General features: G+C 34.9%; 1 protein-coding gene across 2 annotated transcripts in view; it reads left to right on the forward strand.

The window, feature by feature from the left end:
• Positions 1–22,909, forward strand: part of AP3S1 (adaptor related protein complex 3 subunit sigma 1) — a 70,651-nt gene that overhangs the window by 20,963 nt on the left and 26,779 nt on the right. For both annotated transcript variants that reach the window (XM_089909187.1, XM_022590774.3), the window contains exons 2-3: positions 4,183–4,274; positions 7,628–7,739. In XM_089909187.1, coding sequence (XP_089765313.1) covers positions 4,183–4,274; positions 7,628–7,739 — 204 coding nt within the window. The remainder of the gene's footprint in view (positions 1–4,182; positions 4,275–7,627; positions 7,740–22,909) is intronic.

Below are 22,909 nucleotides of genomic sequence, written 5' to 3' on the forward strand. Positions count from 1 at the left end.
TCCCTTTATTATAATATTTGCTTTATTGTGGTCTAGAACCAAACCTTCAATATCTCCAAGGTTTGCCTTTATATACATCACATTTTATTTTCTTTACCCATCCATGGACACCGTTGGACACTTAGGTTGTTCCCATATATTGGCTATTGTGTGTAATGTCCTAATGAACATGAGAGTGTTTTTATCTTTTCAAGTTAGTATTTTCATTTTCTTCAGATAAAAACTTGGAAGTGGAATTGCGGGGTCATGTGGTAGTTCTATTTTTAATTTTTTGAGGAACGTCCATACTGGTTTTCATAGCAGCTGCACCAATTTACATTCCCACCAACGTACACAAGGGTCCCATTTTCTCCACCTCCTTGCCAATACTCATTATTTTTAGCATCTTTATAATAACCATTCTAATAGGTGTGAAGTGACACTTCATTGTGGTTTTAATTTGCATTTCCCTGATGATTAGTGGTGTTGAGCATCTTTTCATGTACCTTTTGGCCATCTGTATGTCTTCCTTGGAAAAATCTCTATTTAGATTTTCTGTCCTAATTTTTTAAATTGGATTGCTTCTGTATTTTTGCTACTGAGTTGTATAAGTTCTTTATATATTTTGGATATTAACCTCTTATCAGGTATATAATTTGCAGATATTTTCTTCCATTCAGCAGGTTACTTATTTGTTGATGGTTTTCTTTGCTATACAGAAACTTTTTAGTTTGATGTATTCCAGGTCTTACATTTTGCCAAGTCATTTTTCTATTGGGATGTTTATCTTTTTCTTACTGGCATTTAAGTGTTCTTTAGGTATGCTAGCAACTATTCCTTTGTAAGTTTTTATGTATTGCAGATATGCTTGTCATGTTTGTAGCTCTCTTAATTCTTTTTTCTGGTGTCATTTGAGCATTAAAAGTGCTTACTGGGCTTCCCTGGTGGCACAGTGGTTAAGAATCCTCCTGCCAATGCAGGGGACATGGGTTTGAGCCCTGGTCCAGGAAGATCCCTCATGCAGTGGAGCAACTGAAGCCTGCACGCCTAGAGCCCATGCTCCACAACAAGAGAAGCCACTGCAGTGAGAAGCCCATATACCGCAACAAAGAGTAGCCCACACTTGCTGCAACTAGAGAAAAATCCACACGCAGCAACAAAGACCCAACGCAGCCAAAAATAAAATAAATAAATAAATTTAAAAAGTTTTAAAAAAAGTGCTTACTTTTGATGTGATCAAATTTGCCAACCTTTTCCTTTATGGTTATCGTTATTTGTGTCTTATTTGAAAGTCCAACACTATTACAATGTTATAAAGATATTCTTCTGTATTATATTTTTAAATTTTTGTAGCTTCACCATTGACATTTATTTTTAATCAATCTGGGATTGATTTTTGAGTATGTGAGAGCTAGAAGTTCATTGTATTAGAACAAAAAGAAAAATTTTTATCCTGGTACCATTTATGGAAATGCCCTTCCATTCTTGCTAATCTGCAGTGAGTATTCTGTTTTAAATTAAATAACTATATTTATATGTGGGTGTGTTTCTGGTTCCATCAGTCAATTTCCCTATTTCTGCACCAATATCTTGCCTTAATTACTGTGGCTTTACAATAATTCTTAATCTGGTCAGCAGGTCCTCTTATATTCCACTTGAGAGTGTCTTGTTATTCTAGTCCTCTGATTTCATATGTAAGTCATGAGAGGAGTCACATTTGGAGTCATAATCTGGTTTTCAAGTTCTCCCCCTACACCCTTGTTGGGATTTTGATTAGAATTGCCTTAAGTCTTTGGAGCATTTTGGGGAGATTGAGCATCTTTATAATATTGAATCATTCAATCTATAAGCATTGTACATTTTTTTATTTACTTAGGTATTCTTTAATTTTTTCAGTAAAGTTTTACATTTTCTCTTGCATTTTTTTTGTTGTTTCCTTTATTCCTAGGCACTGCATGGTTTTTGATGTTATCTTTTTAAAATTATATTTTACAACTCATACTTGCAGAAGGTTAGAATGGCAGTAGAATTATATATAATGTCTTTCTTTGTGTTCTTATTAAAACCTTTTACTAATTACAACACTTCTGTGTAAATTACGTTAGATTTTCTATGTGGAAAATCTTTTCATCTGTGACTGACAGTTTTGTTTCTTCCTTTGAAACTAATCCTTTGAAATTTGTTAATCATTTCCATGATTTTCTTTATAGTTTTATTTTTATCACCCCCAAATTTCTGTCACTACGTAATATTTAGTTTTGCCTGTTTTTGAATTTTATACTAATGGAATGATTACATATCATTCTGGTATTTACTTTTTTCCCCTGCTGTAGAGTGAATTGTGTACCCCCCAGATCCACATGTTGAAGCCCTAACCCTCAATTTGATGGTGTTTGGGATTGGAACTTTGGGAGATAATTAGGTTTAGATGAGATTATGAGGGTGGGGCCCTCATGATGTGATTAGTGCCCTTACCAGAAGAGATACCAGAGAACCTGTTCTTGCTGTTTTTCCCCATAAGGACATGTAAGGACACAGTGAGAAGGTGGTCCAGCCAAGAAGAGATCACTCACCAGAACCCAACTATGCTGGCACCTCAGTCTTGAACCTTTAGCCTCCAGAATTGTGCGAAAATAAATTTCTGTTAGTTAAACCATCAGTCTATGGTATTTTTTTAATGGCAACTTGAGCTGTGGTAACTCCTTTTTTCCACATTAAACTTTTGAGAATCATTCATATTGATGGGTATAATATACCGATTTAATTTTTACTGCTTATAGGATTCTATTTTATAAGCATACCACAGGGACTTCCCTGTTGGCACGGTGGTTAAGAATCCACCTGCTAATGCAGGGGACATGGGTTCGAGCCCTGGTCCGGGAAGATCCCACATATCGTGGAGCAACTAAGCCCGTGCACCACAACTACTGAGCCTGCGCTCTAGAGCCCACGAGCCACAACTATGGAAGCCCGCATGCCTAGAGCCCATGCTCCACAACAAGAGAAGCCACCACAATGAGAAGCCCACGCACCGCAATGCTCGCCGCAACTAGAGGAAGCCCGCACACAGCAACGAAGACCCAATGCAGCCAAAAATTAATTAATTAATTAATTAATTAATTTAAAAAAAGCATACCATAATTTATATGTCGTTGGTGGACATTTGGGTTGTTTTCAGCTTTTTGTTGTTGTTATGGTACTTTTATGAACATTCTTCTTTGTGCTTCTTGGTATACAGGTTAAGAATTTATTATATATATGTAGTTGGCCAATTTTCTATTGTTTTTGACCTTCAAAAACAATGGTTTCATATGGGTTATCATTGTACCTAGGAGTGAGTGCTGGATTGTAAAACTTTTTGCCCAAGTGGTTATACCACTTACCTTCCCACTGGTAGGATGAGTTTCTTTGACTCCACATCTTTGTCAACATTTGATAGTGTCATAATTTTACATTTTTGCTAATATGGTACATGTGGAGTTATCTCATTGTTACTTTAACTTGTGTTTCACTTCATTACTAATGAGGTTTACCATCCTTCTATTGTTTATGGACCATCATATTTTCTTTCCTGTGAAATTCCTGTTCATGATTTTCTATTTTCCAGTTTTCTATTGCAGTGTTTGAGAAGCTGACTCTTTTTTACTGGGATATGAATTGCTTGGTGAATTTAATAAATATTAGTGAATCAATTCTTGGTTTTAGGCAGCGCTTATATAAAAATGAGTAAGATGGATAGACTCTTACTTCAATTTGCATTTAGTTAAACTTACTTAATTGGAAGCTCCAAACTTCTGTACTTTCTTCCATTAAAATATAGATTAGCTATGTGAATTATTTATAACTTCATCTCTTCATTTCAGTTTACTCATTTGTAAAACAATGGGCTTTGACTAGTTAATATCTAGTGTCCCTTTTACTAGTGTCTATAATTCATGTGTCTGATATTTTTCTTGTTGGTTTCTGAAGCTGAGAAATAAGTTTTAATGAAGTGGTAAACTATAAACTGCTGAATTTTGTTTTGTTTTTAATTTTAAAATGTTGGGTTTTGTTTCTTTTAAGGTATGATAGGTTAGTTCTCCAAGGACTGCACTCTTAGATGAATTTCCCAGACAGATACTACTACCTTTTATTGTTTTAATTCTTATAATGCTGTTAAACCTAGAAATTAGATCCTAACATATATGAATTATTCTTTCTCAGAGTGAAGATACACAACAGCAAATCATCAGGGAGACATTCCATTTGGTATCTAAGAGAGATGAAAATGTTTGTAATTTCCTAGAAGGAGGATTGTAAGTAAAGCATTTAATGGACATTTCTAATCTTTGACTATATGAGTAAAATATATACTGTTTAATCGTTTTATCTTAAAATTTCCTAATTTGATTAATTGGATTGGGGGAATTAATTGCCATTTATGTTAACTATAAATCTAACTTAAATAATTTTTTGAAGATATTTAATCTTTTTCTTTTAAAAATTTATAAAGGCATTTTATATAAAGGTAATATATTCATATGGCAAAAATTCAAACATTACATGGAAGTATAAAATGTAGACCAAGTCTTCCTCCTCCAGCTTTAGTCCTTCTTCCCAGTTTCTTGTGTATCCTTCTAGAAAATTAATTTTGCACTAACATATAAAAGTATAACCTTAAAAATTTTTACTTACGGGATCACACATGTATGCTGGTTTTCGTGTTGCTTGTTTGCACTTATACTTTGAAAAACTCTGCATATAAACCCATCTAAAGCAAACTCATTCTTTTTAATGACTACAGAGTACTCCTTAGGGTGAATGGACCTGTTTTCATAAGAATTTAGATAACACCCTTTATTTTATATTATGATCAATTCTGACGTCTGCTTTTCAAATATATGTGTGTGTCTAGATAGACAGATTCGAATTCATCTAAGACTTCTCTATTTTTAAAATGAATAAATAAAAATTGCTTATGATTAGTTTGCCAACTATTGTAAATAGTTTTAAATTAATGGGTTTCATGAAAATAATTTGTTCTCAAATAGTTTCATAAACATTCCTTCCCATATTTATATGTTTAATTCTTAACAAGATATTTCCTCAGTGACAATTCAAAAACTAAACTTTAGCTGAACCTCATTATGAATAATCAGAGATTAGTCTGAGAAACATACACTTTTCTGTATTTTTAAGGTGTATGATGCATATTATGAAAAACAGTTTTCATAATACAGAATTCATTCTTACCTGACTATAAATTACTTTTTATCATGTAGAAAGTTTACTTGCGTTTCTTGAAAGGTTATATCATGCTGCTCTTAAATTTGCAAATACACACCTATGATTTGTAAATTTTGCTGTTAACGCGAGGCCTCCAATTTAATAGTTGAGACATGTACTTGCTTTCTGTTTTTGTATTTTAATTGTACTTTACTTATCTCTCTTAAACTGTAGTTGAGTTGTGTTTGCCATTACCGTCATTTCCCTTTATCTCAGCTCCTTAATCTTCTAACCTCACAGGAAATTAATCACCCAGCACAGTGCAAGAAATTGATTGGTCTAACCAGGGCACTGTTTGAACTAGGAAGTATGACTTGAGTTTGTAATTTTTCTTTTCCAACCTTACAAAAAGTAGAAAGCAAATATTGCATCAGAGATGAGGCTACACATCTGGTTTAGTCCTAGTTTTGTTACTAACAAGCTGGTTTTCTTGGTTAGGTCACTTAAATTCTTTGTACCTCAGTTTTCTCTTCTTATGTTAAATAAGATATTTGGACTAAGGATTTCTAAAATTCTGTAGCTTTTATGTTGTGTATTGCATTCTATACAAGAATTTGAATCAGTATTGTACTGTAGTATAAGGATGAAATTATAACAAAACGTGTACTTATATTAATATTTTGTTTTCTTTTAATAACTTTAATTGCCTTTTTTTTTTTTTTTTTTTTTTTTTGCGGTATGCGGGCCTCTCACTGTTGCGGCCTCTCCTGTTGTGGAGCACAGGCTCCAGACTGCGCAGGCTCAGCGGCCATGGCTCACGGGCCTAGCCGCTCTGCGGCATGTGGGATCTTCCCGGACTGGGGCACGAACCCGTGTCCCCTGCATCGGCAGGCAGACTCTCAACCACTGCGCCACCAGGGAAGCCCTAATTGCCATTTTGAAGCTTACAGTTTTCAAAAGTTTGGTCTTCTTTTAAAGCAGATCCAAACAAAAAATTAGATAATCACTAAATTGCAGATTCAGGATGACGTAAAGTCTGCTGTTGCTGCTTTTTGTCCCTTTTAAGGAACAGTTGCAATGATAGTCTATAAATACAACTCAGAGAATCTTTAAAGTGCTTGTACATATTTTTAAATTGCATACCTTTTCTAGATAGTAGGAGTTTTTAATTCTTGTCAAAGATCATTTTCACTTTTGGTATTAGAGGATATAAAGTAATAAAAAATAATGAGTGTATATGTAGAGAAGTTGTTTCTACAAAACTTGTGAATTTAGTATTACTTTTATTGAGTGACAAATAGGGACTTCCCTGGCGGTCCAGTGGTTAAGACTCCATGCTTCCACGGCCGGGGGCATGGGTTTGATCCCTGATCGGGAACTAAGATCCCACATGCTGCCCAGCGCAGCCAAAAAAAAAAAAAAGAAATAGGTGTTATTTTCCTTTGTCTTGTTTGAATGTTCAGTTAGCTCTGATTACACTTAGCCTTGATTTTTTTATGTTTCGTTAGTGTTAAAGGGTCTTTTGAGAAGGTGAATGAATTGTTGTAAACTTAACTATGGAACAGTTAAACTGTATTTAGAAAAACGAAAGGTGTTTGTAATGATTCCTGAATTATTATTTTTAAAATGCTGAAATTCCAGTCAACATAAATAAAAATATTTGGCAAAAGGATTGAGTATCTCTTAGCTCAGTTTTCTTGCATTTATATTCCAAAACAAAATGTGTTTTTGGAGAAGATCTTGATGGTAAATATGTCCAAAACTTATGAAGAAATGTCATTTTTTTTTCCTAGTTGATAATCAGTGTTAAGCTGTGTAACTTACTGTGACCTATGGAGTTAAATCTAGTAAGCTCTTAAAAATGCCCTATGATCTCATTTCTGCCTACTTCTCTGACCTAATTGCTTACTAATCTTTCATTGATCGCAGGCCTTCTTTTTCTTTCTTGAACACAGATATTTCTTTCTTGATGAAATTGCCTTTTTATTAGTTTACCTTTGCCTGAAATGCTCTTCTCTAAATTTTTTCATGGCACGTTCCTTATCATTAGATCTCAGCTTAAACATCAACTCTTTTAACACCCAATAGGAAGTAGCAAATTCATCAATGTGGCATCATCCTCTTTTGATTCTCTAAGTAGTCCCTTCCACTCTGATAATATTTTCTTTGTTTGTTTATTGCTCCTTACCCACTCTCAGTACCTGGCACATAGTAAGTACTCAGTAAATAATTGAATGAATGAATGAACTAATATTAAGCATCGGCATCTTTTACTTGACTTCTCTGAAGAAAACAACCATCTAGTTCACTTGAATGCTGTGTCATTAAATGTTACCTTTCTTTTTATAGAAGGTTTTAAACAAATTGTCAGTTTTCTTGAACTAATGAAAATGTTTTTTATTTTGTAGCTATAACATTCCAATTGTTTTGTTTTGTCATTTAGATTAATTGGAGGATCTGACAACAAACTGATTTATAGACATTATGCAACATTATATTTTGTCTTCTGTGTGGATTCTTCAGAAAGTGAACTTGGCATTTTAGATCTAATTCAAGTAAGTTAACACTTGCCTCTTACTGTCTTAAACAACAATTTTGGCATTTCAATTTTTTAAAACTTCTGTGTTCTAAATTTTCTAAAATGATGTTTTGTTTGGTAAGAAATAAGTGTTCCATAGTAGATGTTGGGTGGATAAAAGAGGGATGAGGGATGTAGCACAGTCATTTAATCTAATTAAGACTAACTGCAACTAATTTCCTCATGCCCTTTTTTCCTGTTCATGTAAGTCACCACAAGAACCCCAACACTCATAGGTCTTTTACCATATGTATCCAGATCTAACCCCCAAACCCACCCCTTTCTATCTCCTGAAAATCTTTCATAATGGCCCTGGAACTCAAGGTCAGTTATCAGCAAATTTCTCCTTATCTTAAACCTCTTCTGTTAATATTATCTTCACCTTTTTGCTGTAGGTTAAATCTGGCTTCCCCGATGAAACTACCTGCCACCCTCTCAAGTAGTAGCAGTTTTCTCTTTCACTTTCTTCATACCATTGAGGCTGGAGGGTGTTCTCTTTGCTTCTCATTACATTTTCCAGACCTTTTTCTCTTCTAAAACATCTCCAGACTTTATCTCATATTCTCAAACTATACCTACTTCTACCAATCCGGTTGCAGTAATCTCTCATTCCCACTCCCTATTCATTGGAGATTTTGTCAAAAACTTTCAATAGTCTGAGATTTTACTCTACCTGCAAGCTAACAAGTTAACTACCACAGTTTCATGGATGCTGACAGAAGATGGGAGATTTCGGGGCCAGAAACAAGGACTTTATTTCTGACAGCCAAAGCAGTAGTCAAAGTGACAGCATTTTCTTACACTGGTTACTCAAGTCCCAGTTCCTAAAGTGTGACTTGATAAGGTGCAGGTAAGACCTGCACACACAGTGGATTGAGTTATAGGAGAGGAAGCCCAAGCTTAGTGAACTGGAATCTTTTATAATGAACACGAAGCATATCTGCCCATGTCCTGGAGGAAGAGAATATCTTCCAAGCAAAGTATAGATAAACTTACCCTTTGCTTTGGAGGGAAACACTATCTATTTTCCAGGGCTGTTGGCTATACGAGCTTGCTTGAAAAGATAATCCACAATAAAGGCAGTCAGTACCTCTGTTCACATGGTGTGCAGGAATGGAACACCCATGAAGAATTGTCTCCTAACAGATTTTAGTTCTTAGTTCACTGACATTCACTCCAGTACTACTTGCGTTATAATTCTTGGTTATTTCAACGTTCATGTGGATAGTTCATTCAGTACACTGGTATCTTCAAACTGGAATTCCTCTTCTCCAGTGAATTCTGCCCATTACCCCACTTCACTGTTCATTTCTAGACCATGTCTTTATCCAGACTTAAGTCCCTCCATCATCTTAATTTCACAGTTTCCACTCTCTGCTACCATCTCTTATCTTTTCTTATCACAATTACTGTTACTCCAACAGTTCTTTGAGCCCATTGGGACCTTCAGTCCCTTTTTTTGTTGGTTTTTTTTTTTGAGGATAAAAATTTTTATGGACAGTTTTCTAGGTATAGTTGTACATTTTTGAACTGTTCAATGTTTATTAATAGATAAATGGCAGCTTTAGAAAAATAGACATGTTTATATCCAGAATCCTGTATTCTCTTCCTGTGTTCCTTATATCTTTTCAGTGTGTCTTTGGGACCTTCTGTCTTTTAAATCTGTCTTCTCACTGTCCCTGATCCTCCTGATGTCTTACTCTCCTTGCCCAGCTTAAACTCCATGGTCAATCATGATAATCATAGGCTTGTGTATACTCAGCTCTTTGCCTGAATCCACACATCTGAACATATGTAGAGAAAAAAAAGATAACCATACATGCTGGCCTCACTTTAAATTCATGATCTCTGACCTCAGTGATTCCTTAATGCTACCCAATAATCACATTATATTTCCCTGGCCATTTCACTCTCCCACACTCCTAGACAACTGCTGATACATTCTCCTCCCCTCTCAAACCTGTGGCACTTCTAATGTGTAGCTTCCAAGTTCACTAGGCAATCAGAAGCAATCAGAAGGGAACTTCTACAGACTCTGTATCTGTGTCCTTGTACTCTTTTCTATAAGAGATGAATGAACTTTGCTCTTAGCTAAGGCCAACTCACCCACTTATATACTAGTTTACTTCTTCCTCATTGCTCTAGCATTTTTCTCTCTTCAGTATCATTTTTTCCTCTCTCTAGATCATTCCCACTAGTGTATAATATGTTAATATGTTCTTCCATCTTAAAAAAAAAAAAAATTCTGTCCCTACTTCCTTCTCCAGCCACTGCCTCATTTCTTTCCCTCTCTTTATAGCAAAACACTTTAAAAACATTTTCTGTATGCAATGTCTCAAATTTTTCTTCTCCCATTCTTTCCTGAACACATTCTAATCAGGTTTTTCAGCTTTACTGTTGCTGAATCCAAAGGTTCTCATCAGTCCTCCTTTATTTGATTAAGATTGTTTATTACTCTCTTCTTCATGAAGTATCTTCTTCACTTGGCTTCTAGGATACCTGGTTTGCATGCTACTACTTCAGTTGCTTCATTTTAGTTTCTTGATCTCCCTTACGTCTTCTTCTTTGGCAAATCCTGTTGATTATGCAGAATCCACTTACTGCTCTCTGCACTGCCTCCACATGGGTCCACGCCACCGTCAGCTCTTGCCTGGACTATGTCAGTAGTTTTCTGACTGGTCTTCCTGCTTCCACTGTCCTTTCCTTTTTGTCTTTTCTCAGTAAAACAACTGGAGTGATACTATTCAAATATGTTACATTTTATACTTTTCCATTTTGAGTTCTTCAATGGCTTCCCTTCTCACTAAGAGTAAAAGCCAAATTCCTTATAAATGACCCATGAGGCCTCACATGATCTGACTCCCCTTGCCGAACCCTACTACGTATCTTACTTCATTTTCTACTCTTTTCCCCTTTGCTCCATCGACACTGGCCTCCTTGTTCCTCAGATATACCAGCATGCTTACCTCAGAGCCTTTGTACTTGCTGATCTTTCTACCTAGATTGTTCTCCCCTCATCGATTATTATTTTGATGCTGTTGCTGGTCTTAATGGTTATGATAGCATGGTTGTTATATCTTAGAAGGGAATTATATGAGGAGTTGTCAAAAAACAAATATCCTACATCATATCTGAAGTAAATTCTATCATGTATTTGTGGAAAATGGAAACTATGTCTTGTGTTTTGCAAAAGTTTTTAGCCATTATTATTTGAAATGTTGGTAATTTGTCTTGATATTAAATAAGATACAGAAAAAAGAATTTCAGGAGGATTTTCTTATTGTCCCGTTTCTAACGTAGGCTTGAACAGTTTTTATAAGAAGATCCCATTGAGTTATTATTACATGTTGATCTATCATGTCACAAAAAAAGAAACTTTCTGTAATTTACCTTACAAGGATGAATTCTGTCACTACCTTGAAAATGTTGGAAGTTCTGTAGTTGCTGTCTTTCCCTGGTGGTTATTACAGATCATTAAATACTTAAGAGGGAGTGCTGAGCATGCATAAGTCAGGCACTTTAAAAACATTGGTTGAGTGAACAAAGATGGAAGGGAGTAGCTTATTGTTTCTGCTTCTGTTTCATGAAACAGCTATTCAGAGTTTACTTAGAACTGGTTTTCTTGCTTTGTCCATCCTCTAGTTTTGAGAAATATAATAAAAGTGGAAAATTATAAATCAAGAGAGTGTAGACCAAAGCCTCTTGGTTTTGTATTTTCTTTAGGGAATGGGTCAAGAAAACTTAGTAAACATCAACATGTGATAACTAAACACAGTTTCATTTGTTTTTTTTTGAATGTTTGTATTTTACTTTTATTTACATTTCTAGAACTGTTTAAAATACAGAAAAACACAAAGGATAAAACAATAAATACCTATATTCCTGCCATCCAGAATTAAAACTTTTTAAAAACTTTTTTTGAATTTTATCATTTTGGTTTTTTGAACATTAAAAATGATATAATTCAAATGATCATTAGAAGCTTATATTTTTATGCAAAGGTTTTGTGTTTCTAAGGTATGTATGTATTACCCCAGATTTGACTTTTTACCTTATATAAAATCTGAGAGAAGGAATTCTTAGTAAATTCCATGTGGGAATTATACTAGTATGTCACCAGGTTGAATAATCAGCTTCTGTTTTGTTTTCTTTTAATTCTTTGTTAGTTGGGAGAAAAAGGTGATCTTTTTTTGTTTCTGGTGTGTACTATTTTAATGTGATATTGATTACAATATAAGCTAGTTTCAGAGTTGATAGCTAGCCTTTTTTGAAGTCCTTTCTGTTATAGCATGTTGTCATTGGAAGTGCTAAAATATTTACAGAGTGAGAATAGAAGTTAATTAAATATTAATGTTGGTTGTTTGAGTTATTTATAAGCAGTCATATTGCCCTCAATTAAGTTAGTTGCCACGCTGATATGGAGGCATAAAAGTTCACTAGATAATTCCAAATTTTGTAACAGTTTTCTGTATCACATGTAGCAATTATATCAGCATCAGCCTTGTTCAGTTATAGTTAGGAAAAAATTGAGGACTAACAACTAAACTTATCTTTAGGTTTAGAAAGATATGTTTTGACCATGGTGTTAGAATATGTATATAAATTAGAACTGTTATGTATATAGCATTTGTCAGTACTACAGTACTGAGCGTTAGACTGAGTTTTGTGAAGTTATTTTACTTATTGCTATTAGTGTTAATTTAGTATGATACTGAGCAAGTCATTTAATGTTAATAGACCTTGCATTTTTCACCTGTAAAGTATGCCTGTTTCAGTATGCTGCCTATAGACCTCATGAGTTGTTAGAAATATCAGTGAATTAAAGCAAAGTAGTAGTGGTTAAAACCATTCAGGCCCTTCTCTATACTGGCTATATAACTTTGGGCAAATTATTTAACCTCTTTGACCCTGATTTTGTTCATCTGCAAAGTGGAGGTAATAATAATAATACCAACTCATAGAACATGTGAAAGCATTAAAAAAAGATGGTGTGTGTGAAGCCTGTCGCTAAATGACTGACCTGAAATAGTCAGTGGCTTTTAGCTAACATTATCGTTAAAGCATGTATTTTATAAGGAAGGCATATAATTTCATCAGTACACAAACTAAATTGGGTAAAGAAGTCCTTTTATTTTTCTTTTTCATTTTTACAAGAATTTGTGAATCTATTTATCCTATATGTTCTTTGATGGCTTTGAAGGAATTCTGCATTGTGATAGAATTATGTGATAAGAATAGGCTTAATTGAGGAAACTTGTAAGCCAAGAATACCTAAGAAAGATCCCCTGATCTTCCCACTATCTCATAGGAAGCTGCGCTGATGTAGATACTACTAAACATAGAATAATTTGCCAATAGAGGCCTCACCCCTCCCACTCCACATCATTGTTTTCTTTTATTACAAGAGTAGGCTCTTTGAAAGCATCCTTGTCAGTGGGGTGGCATATACATTACTTAAGCTTTGAGCTATACACGTTTAGGTGCCACGTGTCTTTAAGAGTTGCCTGGGAAAACTCCCTGACCAGCTCTTGAGAACTGTGGGAAGTTGCAGCTCACCTATTGGAGGATTGAGTGGGATAAACCCCTGGTCCCACGGAGAGATGAGTTCTGGTGCAGTACCTCCTGCTGGAGAAAGAGAGAGCCCTGGCTCAATTTGTTTATTTTCCAGGCAATCCAGAGTGAATGCCCAGGATCATTTTAGGAAAATTCTATGGTGTTTACTACACCATACTGTGTTACCAGAGTATTAAAAACTTCTGTTTTTAATAATATTTGTTTCTTACATATGAAAGAAACCAAAAAATAGTTCTATAAACAATTTGAATTGGACACTGTTAGAGTGATTCAGCATTCTTTTTTTTTAATTAATTTATTTTATTTATTTATTTTTGGTTGTATTGGGTCTTCATTGCTGCATGTGGGCTTTCTCTAGTTGTGGCTAGCAGGGGCTACTCTTCGTTGCGGTGTGTGGTCTTCTCATTGCGGTGGCTTCTCTTGTTGCAGAGCACGAGCTCTAGGCACGCAGGCTTCAGTAGTTGTGGCACACGGGTTCAGTAGTTGTGGCTCCTGGGCTCTAGAGCACAGGCTCAGTAGTTGTGGCGCACGGGCTTAGTTGCTCTGCAGCATGTGGGATCTTCCTGGCCTAGGGCTCGAACCCATGTCCCCTGCATTGGCAGGTGGATTCTTAACCACTGTGCCACCAGGGAAGCCCGATTCAGCACTCTTAAAATCCTTTTCCTATCTTATTTTCATTGTTGAAAAGTCTGATTTACAGTCATTGGAAAGGTAATAATTCACTTTTCAGTTATTTACATTGCTTCTTCTTAATGATAAACCCAGGTAACAATTTGATGATACTTACCATTCTAATTTACATGTTCTTTTGACCTCTCAGCAGTCCTCTTGGGAGGCATTATTGTGTTTGGAGTTAGGTGGTATGGGTTTAAATATTGGCTATGTCATCTAACAGTTCTATATCTTTGAGCAAATTACTTAGTCTTATTCATCCCCAATTTTCTTGTCTGTAAATGTTAATATTCATACCTACCTTGCCAGCATTGTTATAAGAATTGGAGCTAATGTATATAAAGCAGTCAGCACAGGGCCTAGAAGATAGCAGACACATTGTTATTACTTACTTTATAGTGGTGAAGAAAGTATTTTGGAACTCAAGTACTTAAAGTCAGAATTTTGGAGCTAGAAGTAACTTAAAATTTATTTTTTTCCCCTTCAAAGTAGGTTTGAGAGAGTGAAAAACTCAGGTTATGTTGGTATTTTTCTTTGGTTTACGGTGAATTCCTTATTTCTCAGTGTAGAATAGTAGGTTTCAGGGAGGGATTGGATATAGAGGAGAAGAGTTCCTTTTGAGCTTGGTTTTTCAAAAATTTTTTTCTTTAAAAATTAAAAAAAAAACTTTTATCATTGAAATTATTTCAGACTTAGAAAAGTGGCAAATATAATGCAAAGAATTTGCATACTGTATCTTCATCCAGATTCCTCAAATTTAACATCTTCCATAACCTCAATAGGTAATTAAAATCAGGAAATTTACATTGATAGAATACTATTATCTAATCTGTAGATCTTATTTAAAATTTGCCAGTTGTCCCATTAATGTAATTTTTCTTGTTTAGAGTTCAATTCAGGTTACATAGAGTGTTAGTTTTCTTATCTCCTAAGTTTCCTTTACTCGGTTATAGTTCTTCATCTGTCTTCCATTCATGTGTTTCTTACCTTGATCCTTTGAAGAGTACTAGACAATTATTTTTATTTTTATTTTTTTTGCGGTACGCAGGCCTCTCACTCCTGTGGCCTCTCCCGTTGTGGAGCACAGGCTCCGGACACGCAGGCTCAGCGGCCATGGCTCACGGGCCCAGCCGCTCCACGGCATGTGGGGTCCTCCCAGACTGGGGCATGATCCCGTGTCCCTTGCACTGGCAGGCAGACTCTTAACCACTGCACCACCAGGGAAGGCCGTAGCCAGCTATTTTGTAGAGTATTCCTCAGTTTGGATTTGATGTTTCTTAATGATTAAATTCGGATTATGTATTTTCGAATATCACAAGTGATGTTATGTCCTTCTCCAGTGCATCATATTCAGGAGATACATGATATCATTTTACCCCATTACTTGTGGTATTTATTCTGATTCCTTGGTTAATGAGGTGCCTGCCAGGTTTACCTACTTAAACTTCCATTTTCCCTTTGTGCTTAGAAGTATCCTATGGGGAATAATTTTGAGTATATAAATATCCTTTTTCTAATCATAATTTGGTCATTACTTTTAGCATCTGTTGATGATTCCTGCCTGAAAGAATTATTGTGGTGTTTGCCAAATAGTGATTTTCCCATCATGATTTCTATACTTATTAGTTGCTATTCTGTAAGAAAAAGCTAAGATTTTTCTTCATTTTATTTTGTTTTAAGTCTGTTCAAGATACCAATTGTACCATATTCAATTATACACAAGAGAATATCTTTCAAGGCCAAATACCATTAAAAAAATCAACTTTTGCTTGGAAGTTTAAATGGAGTTCTAACAATTGATGTCAATATGAGTTTTTAAAATGTTCTTGGAGTAGCTTCTGTGCACCAAAAGAAATAATGCAGAGGCTACTTTCATTTTCTAAATTAATATTTGATATATTAGCCTTATAAATTCAAAACCCTACTTCTTCCTTAGATGTCTAAATCCAACATACAAATCATATTAAGTCACTTTAATGGAGAGACTACAATGTAATTAAATTTCCTATAGTACAAGAAGTCTTTGCACAATACTGTTGTTAATTTGGGTGATAAAAGTATAGACAGTTAAAATTTTTGCTTTACACTTTTATGTATTTTCTAAATTTTCTGAATTTAGAAACCTCTTTCTGAATTTCTGAACCTCTTACTACATTAAAAATAAAAGATGATTTTTGTTGTTGTTGGAGGGAGTATCTCTAGTGAATAAGAGTGTGGGTTCTGCCATGAGACTTTCTGGATTTTAGTGAGGACTCTCCTACCTAACTGCTAGTAGTTAGTTAACTTTGTACTTTAACTTACTCTTCTGCAGATGGTTGATAAAAAGTACCTGCCTTATGGGATTACTGTGAAGGATTAAACAAAATAATCTATTTAAAGCACTTGGAACAATAGCAGTGCCATAATAGTATATACTCAATAAGTGCTATTATCATTGTTAGCTTTTAAATTTTTAAAAAAATTTTATTTAAAAAAATAGAAAGAAATAAATCACACAATATGAATCATTGAGTTCTTTAAGAACTCTTAAAGAATCATTATGACATCAATATAGAAGACAGATAGTCCTTTCATCAACTCTTAATTTTTTCATATTGAAGTCAAGAGTTTAATATGTCTAAGTTAACTGGTACATAATAAATGTACAATAAATGTCTCTATTTTTACTGTTAGAAAAATATCCGTCCTCATGGGCACATTAGTGTCTAGGTCAGGTTTAGTGGAAATCCAGTTCAGAATCCAGTCATAGGCTAGCCCGAGTGCTACTTACACACCTTAAACACCATACATTAAAAAGATTCTGAATATTATATGCAACAGTGCTGTATTCATAGTTGTTCTTCAAAGCTAATTAATCTGATTTTAAGTTCAGTCTGTGTTCCCTAGCTTTCTTGGTACATTTTTAGTGGTATTTTTTGATTCCTTACTTAAGCTAAGCCAGTATCTCTCTAGAACATCTTGCTGCTGACTGAAAAACAATTTTTTTAGATCTCTTGGCATATTCCTAAATTTATGCCTTCTATTCTTGGGCTTAAGACTTTTCCTGTCTTATAACATGTCAGTTTAACATTTACGTATTTTATTTAATATTATAGATTAGAAACAGTAAGAGCAATTCCTCCTGAAATTTAACAGAATTCCCCAAACGCAGAAAAAAAAAATTTTTTTTCCCCTAGAAACTCTAAAGGAGAGTCTGCCAAATAAGTGATATTGCTTAAGGATATTTTTGTGGCATTTATTTTATCTAGTGCACATTTTTATTTTTGCATCTGTGTATAGTATTATAATACTAGCTAAAATATATTGAGTACTTTTTTTGGTGAGATACTGTTCTAAGCCATTTATATTTATTATGTAATCACTAAAACAACTCTATGGCATAGGCACTATTATTATACCCAAATGAGGCTTAGAATTAAATAACTTGCCCTAGATTTCATAGTCAGAGGCTAAGCTGGAATTTTAGTAGAGTACTAAGTACTCTTAAGTACTAAGCTGCTTTGGAATAGATTCCTGTTACCCTTTGTGATCCAGGCATATAAATTTGTAATTAAAGATAAAGGAAACACAAGGAAGTTTTGTTGATAGAAGGGCACAGGGAAGGGAGACTCTGTTTATATGTGGATATGGCATTTTTCTGAATATCACTATCTTTTATATTTACTTTTGGAAAACTATGTAATTATTAAAATGAAGGAAAACTTAAAATATTATTCTTAATAAATTAAAAGTAATTTTTCTTCCACCAGCCTTTGAATTCCCAAGGCCAGAGATTAATGAGTAGCTACTTAGTAGATAACAAGTTATATTGAAATTGACTTTAAACTTTTATCATTTAAAAATAAAACACAAGAGGGTGCCATGTACCATGTTACTTCTAGTTTTTTAGTCTTTTTATCTTTCTCTTTGTGAAATATAATGCAACAGCAGTTTTATTATTTTTTTGGTTGTCCTGGCTAGAACCCCCAAGGCCCATTAATTTGTTTTTCTTAATTTCTTAACTTCAGTTTGTAGATTATTAGTTTTGTATTGACCTTGTCCATGTAACGAATCAGCAGTGTATATCTACCTTGGGGCTCTAGATTCTAATTACGTTAAGTAATTCTTGCTAACTCAAAAGAAAATTAATGGAGAGTTTTTTGAAGTGGGTTTTTAAGTTTTCATCCAAACTTAGCATTTGAATGCCTTAAATCTTAAGAATTCTTTCCCTAAGTTAAGAACATGTAGTTGTAATGATATTTTGCTGCAGGGCACTTTTTAAAAAAGTATTATTACATTTTTCATACTTGGTATTGTTCTGTTTTAAATATTGACAGCCTTTTTCTTTCTAAGTTAGTAAGCAAATCCCAAAAACTTGGACACCACAGTATGTAGTTACCTTGCTTTTATATCAGTGTTTATTAGTAGAATTAGAATTTTCTCTTTCTGTTTTAATTTTGTAATCATATGTTTTGAACAGCCAGGTAAATAGTACTGGCTTTTGTTTAGTTGATGTGTTTTGGGCAGTGTTCAGCACTTTATCTAAATTATTTAACTAAATCTTTAAGATAATCCAGAAAGGTAGATAGTTGTATAACTATTTTATAGTTCTGATATTTGGAGGAGTTGAGTGACTTAGGCTCACATAGCTAGGTAGTAGCTAAGGAGGAGTTTGAAGTCAGGTCTTTGTGGTTTCCTCACTGCTTTGCTATACTGCCTCTATAGACAGCTCATATTTTTTGCACATTATAGTTCACCAGTGGCACATTCAATGCTACCAAGAAATTTTTTTCTCTCTTTGTCAGATATAGTCTATGTTCAGTGGGTTCCACTGATCCTTCATAAGTAACACATGAGTGAAGGGAAACTATTCAGACAGCATTTTCACCAAGATAGTCATCTTCTGATGGTTAAGAAAGAATGGCTACAGTATATGGGTAATCAAACCAGTGGATCTGGAAAAAGTAAACATGAAAAAATAAAGCCATACTGGAAACTTTATTCTGAATAGTAAGTTTAATAATAATTTTAAATTAAGAAAGACCACCTCACACCACATACGAAAATTAATTCCAGATAGATTTGGTCCAAACATGAAAAATAAAACCATGAAGCTTTTGTTTTCTTCTGGGAGAATATCTTCCTGACCTTGCTATAGGCAAAAATTTCTTAAATTGGACCAAAAAACAGATTAACCATAAAGGAAAAAAGCTGATAAGTTGGACTATATTGAAATTTAAAGCTTCTGTTCTTCCGAGAACATTATTAGGAGAATGAAAAGGCAAGTCAGAGTAGGAAAAGATATCTGTAATATGTGTGTATGACAGGACTGTATCTAGCTATGTAAAGAATTTCTATACATCAATAAGAAAGACAGGTAATGAGCAGAAGTCTTGAACAGAAAAATGAGCAGAAGTCTTGAATAGACATCATGAAAAAGGATATCAAAATGGTAAATATGAAATGGTGGTCCATCTCTTTAGGCTTCAGGGAAATACAAATGAATATCACAATGACAGACCACCACACACCCATAAGAATGACTAAAATTAAAAGATTGACAACATACAGGGTTGACAAGGATGTGGCACTATGGGAACTCCCATATACTATGATTTGGATTGTAAATTTTTTTTTTTTTTAATGACTGTGCCACACGGCTTGCGGGATCTTAGTTCCCTGAGAGGGATCAAACCCGCCCCCCCTGCAGTGGAAGTGTGGAGTCTTAACCGCTGGACTGTCAAGGAAGTCCCTGGATTGTAAAGTTTTATAATTGCTTTGAAAACCTATCTGCTCCATGGCCCAGTGATTCTACTTTAGGTATACATTCAGTAGATATGTGTATATATGTTCACTAAAAGACTTATATAAGAATTAGTATCAGTACTAATTGTAATGGCCCCATGCCGGACCCGAATTTCTGTCAACCGTGGACTAGATAAATACATTGTGGTATATTTCTGCAATAGCACACTGTATAACAACAAGAATGAATGAACTGTTATACTAATACTATGTAACAAAATAAATAAATCTCACAAACAAATCAATGAATAGAAGAAGCCACTCATATGGTTCCATACTGTATGATTCCATTTAAATACACGGTTGTCCCTTGGTATGGTAGTTGGTATCTGCCGGGAATTGGTTACAGGACCTGCTGTGACCAGAATCCGTGGATGCTCAAGTCCCTTACAGTTGGCCTTCTGTATCTGTGGGTTCCGCATCCCTGGATTCAGCCAACCATGGGTAGTATAGTACTATATTTATTGAAAAAAACTTGTTTCTAAGCATGCGTGCAGCATTGGACCCACACAACTCAAGCCCAGATTGTTCAAGGGCCAATAGTAGTTCAGAAATAGACAAAATATATCTTTAATGTTAGAAAGCAGGGTAGTTACCCTTGATGTTGATAGTTGCCGAATGGAGTATGAGCGGGCTTCTACAGTGCTGGTAATAGTCTAACACCTGAATATTAAGTGCTGGTTACACAGGTGTACTTACTTTGTGAAAATTCATCAGGTTGTACATTGTTATGATTTGTGTACTTTTTTTTATTATTGAGGTATACTTGGCTTACAATATTACATTGGTTTCAGGTGTACAACATAATGATTCACAATTTTTATAGACTATACTCCATTTAAAGTTATTATAAAATATTGGCTATTATAAAATATTGGCTATATTCCCTGTGCTGTATAATATATCCTTGTAGCTTACTAATTTTATACATAGTTGTTTGTACCTCTTAATCCCCTACTCCTATCTTTCCCCTCCCCCTTCCCTCTTCCCACTGGTAACCACTAGTTTGTTATCTATATCTGTGAGTCTGTTTCTGTTTTGTTATATTCATTTGTTTGTTTTATTTTTTAGATTCCACATGAAGGTGATAACAGACAGTATTTGTCTTTCTCTCTGACTTATTTCTCTATGCATAATACCCTCCATGTTGTTGGAACTGGCAAAATTTCATTCTTTTTCATGGTTGAGTAGTATTCCTCTCTCTCTCTCTCTCTCTCTCTCTCTCTCTCTCTCTGTGTGTGTGTGTGTGTGTGTGTGTGTGAGTATACCACGCCTTTATCCATTCATCTGTTGATGGACACTGAGGTTGCTTCCATATGTTGGCAGTTGTAAATAATGCTGCTATGAACATTGGGGTACATGCATCTTTTCAAGCTAGTGGTTTTTTTTCTTCAGCTGTATACCCACCCAGGAGTGGAATTGCTGGATGATATGGTAGTTCTGTTTTTAGTTTTTTGAGGAACCTCCATACTGTTTTACACAGTGGCTGCGCCAATTTACATTCCTACGAACAGTGTGGTGTACTTTTCTGTACGTATGTTATACTTCAGTAAAAATTTACTGAAGGATAGAACTTAAATGGTTTTATTTCCTGTAACTTATTTAACTATGAGTTTATAAATGTATTCAGACCACTTCCATGTTAGAGATACTGTGTCAAAAATAAATTCATCTTTCTCAACGGGAAAATTTTCTCTTTTGGACTCCTCAAGAAGTCAGTATTTGTTAAATGCTTATTCTTTGTTCAAGCAGCGTTATCCCATTCTATCCTCATAACAAGAACGTGTTATAAGAAGAAGAAAAGTGAGTCAGAATTAGAAATAGAATGAATAAAGTCATTTCATGGACCATGTCACCAAGACCTTGAGGAGAAATAGATGAAGTTGGGAGTTTGGATAGGTACTCAACAATATATATTTTCTACTTATCACACAATTGAAACAAACTAGGCACTCACTTGAGGATTACCTTTGTATGCCCCACACTTGGTCATCTTAATAACTTGCCTTGTCATAAATGAAACTATGTATAAAACTGTATATTCTTGGTTACTACTGATCTTTTATTTCTCCTGATCTAAGTCAAGGATCAACAAATTACATCCTGCAGGTCAAATTCAGCCTGCTACCTGTTTTTATAAATAAAGTTTTATTGGGATAGAGCCATGCTCATTTGCTTATGTATTGTCTGTGGCTGCTTTTGTGCTATACTGTATGGCCCACAAAGCCTAAAATTAAAATCTTTACTCTCCAGCCCTTTGCAGAGAAAGTTTGCCAACCCTTGGTCTAAGACAATGTTGATCATGGTCATATAGTTAAATACATTGTTTCACCTGTCTTATTCATCTACATTGATGCCAGGAAGGAGCCTTGGATTGTGGATCTGTGGAAATTGGCCTCAGATTGGAGTAGTTATAGCAAGAAGCCTGTTGTTTAGATTCTATTCTGTCCGGTAGGATCACCTATGAATACAGTGACCATACATTTCAGTTTGCTTGGAACAGTCCTGGTTTACATCTGTTGTTCCAGGTTATTATTATAGTACAATAACATTGCATACTGTTATTATAATACAATAATTAGTAGATGCTCTCTTTTACTCGTAATACTCCCCAGTTCAAATGATAAACTTACGGTCATTCTATCTGTGAAAATTACCACTGAGAAGGGTAGTGGATACAGAAATAGTGATAGAATAGTGACAACTATGCAAAGTGGAATTTAGGAGATTAATTTTTTTTTTTTTTTTTTTTTTTTTTTGCGCTACGCAGGCCTCTCACTGTTGTGGCCTCTCCTGTTGTGGAGCACAGGCTCTGGACGCGCAGGCTCAGAGGCCATGGCCCACGGGCCCAGCCGCTCCATGGCATGTGGGATCCTCCCAGACTGGGGCACGAACCAGTGTCCCCTGCATCGGCAGGCGGACTCTCAACCACTGCGCCACCAGGGAAGCCCTAAGAGATTAATTTTTGAAAGTTTGTATCAGAGGTCCCCAAGACCATCTCAGTGATTTGCTAGGAATCACAGAACTCAGAAGTTGCTATGTTTATGGTTAGGGTTTATTACAGTGAAAGTATACAGAGTAAAACCATCAAAGGCACATGAAGGGAAGTATGGAGGA

The sequence above is a fragment of the Delphinapterus leucas genome, chromosome 3 (genome assembly GCF_059928025.1).
Source record: "Delphinapterus leucas isolate spDelLeu-1000000601 "Yukka" chromosome 3, BTC_Dleu_Yukka2, whole genome shotgun sequence".
Classification (NCBI taxonomy): Eukaryota; Metazoa; Chordata; class Mammalia; order Artiodactyla; family Monodontidae; genus Delphinapterus; species Delphinapterus leucas.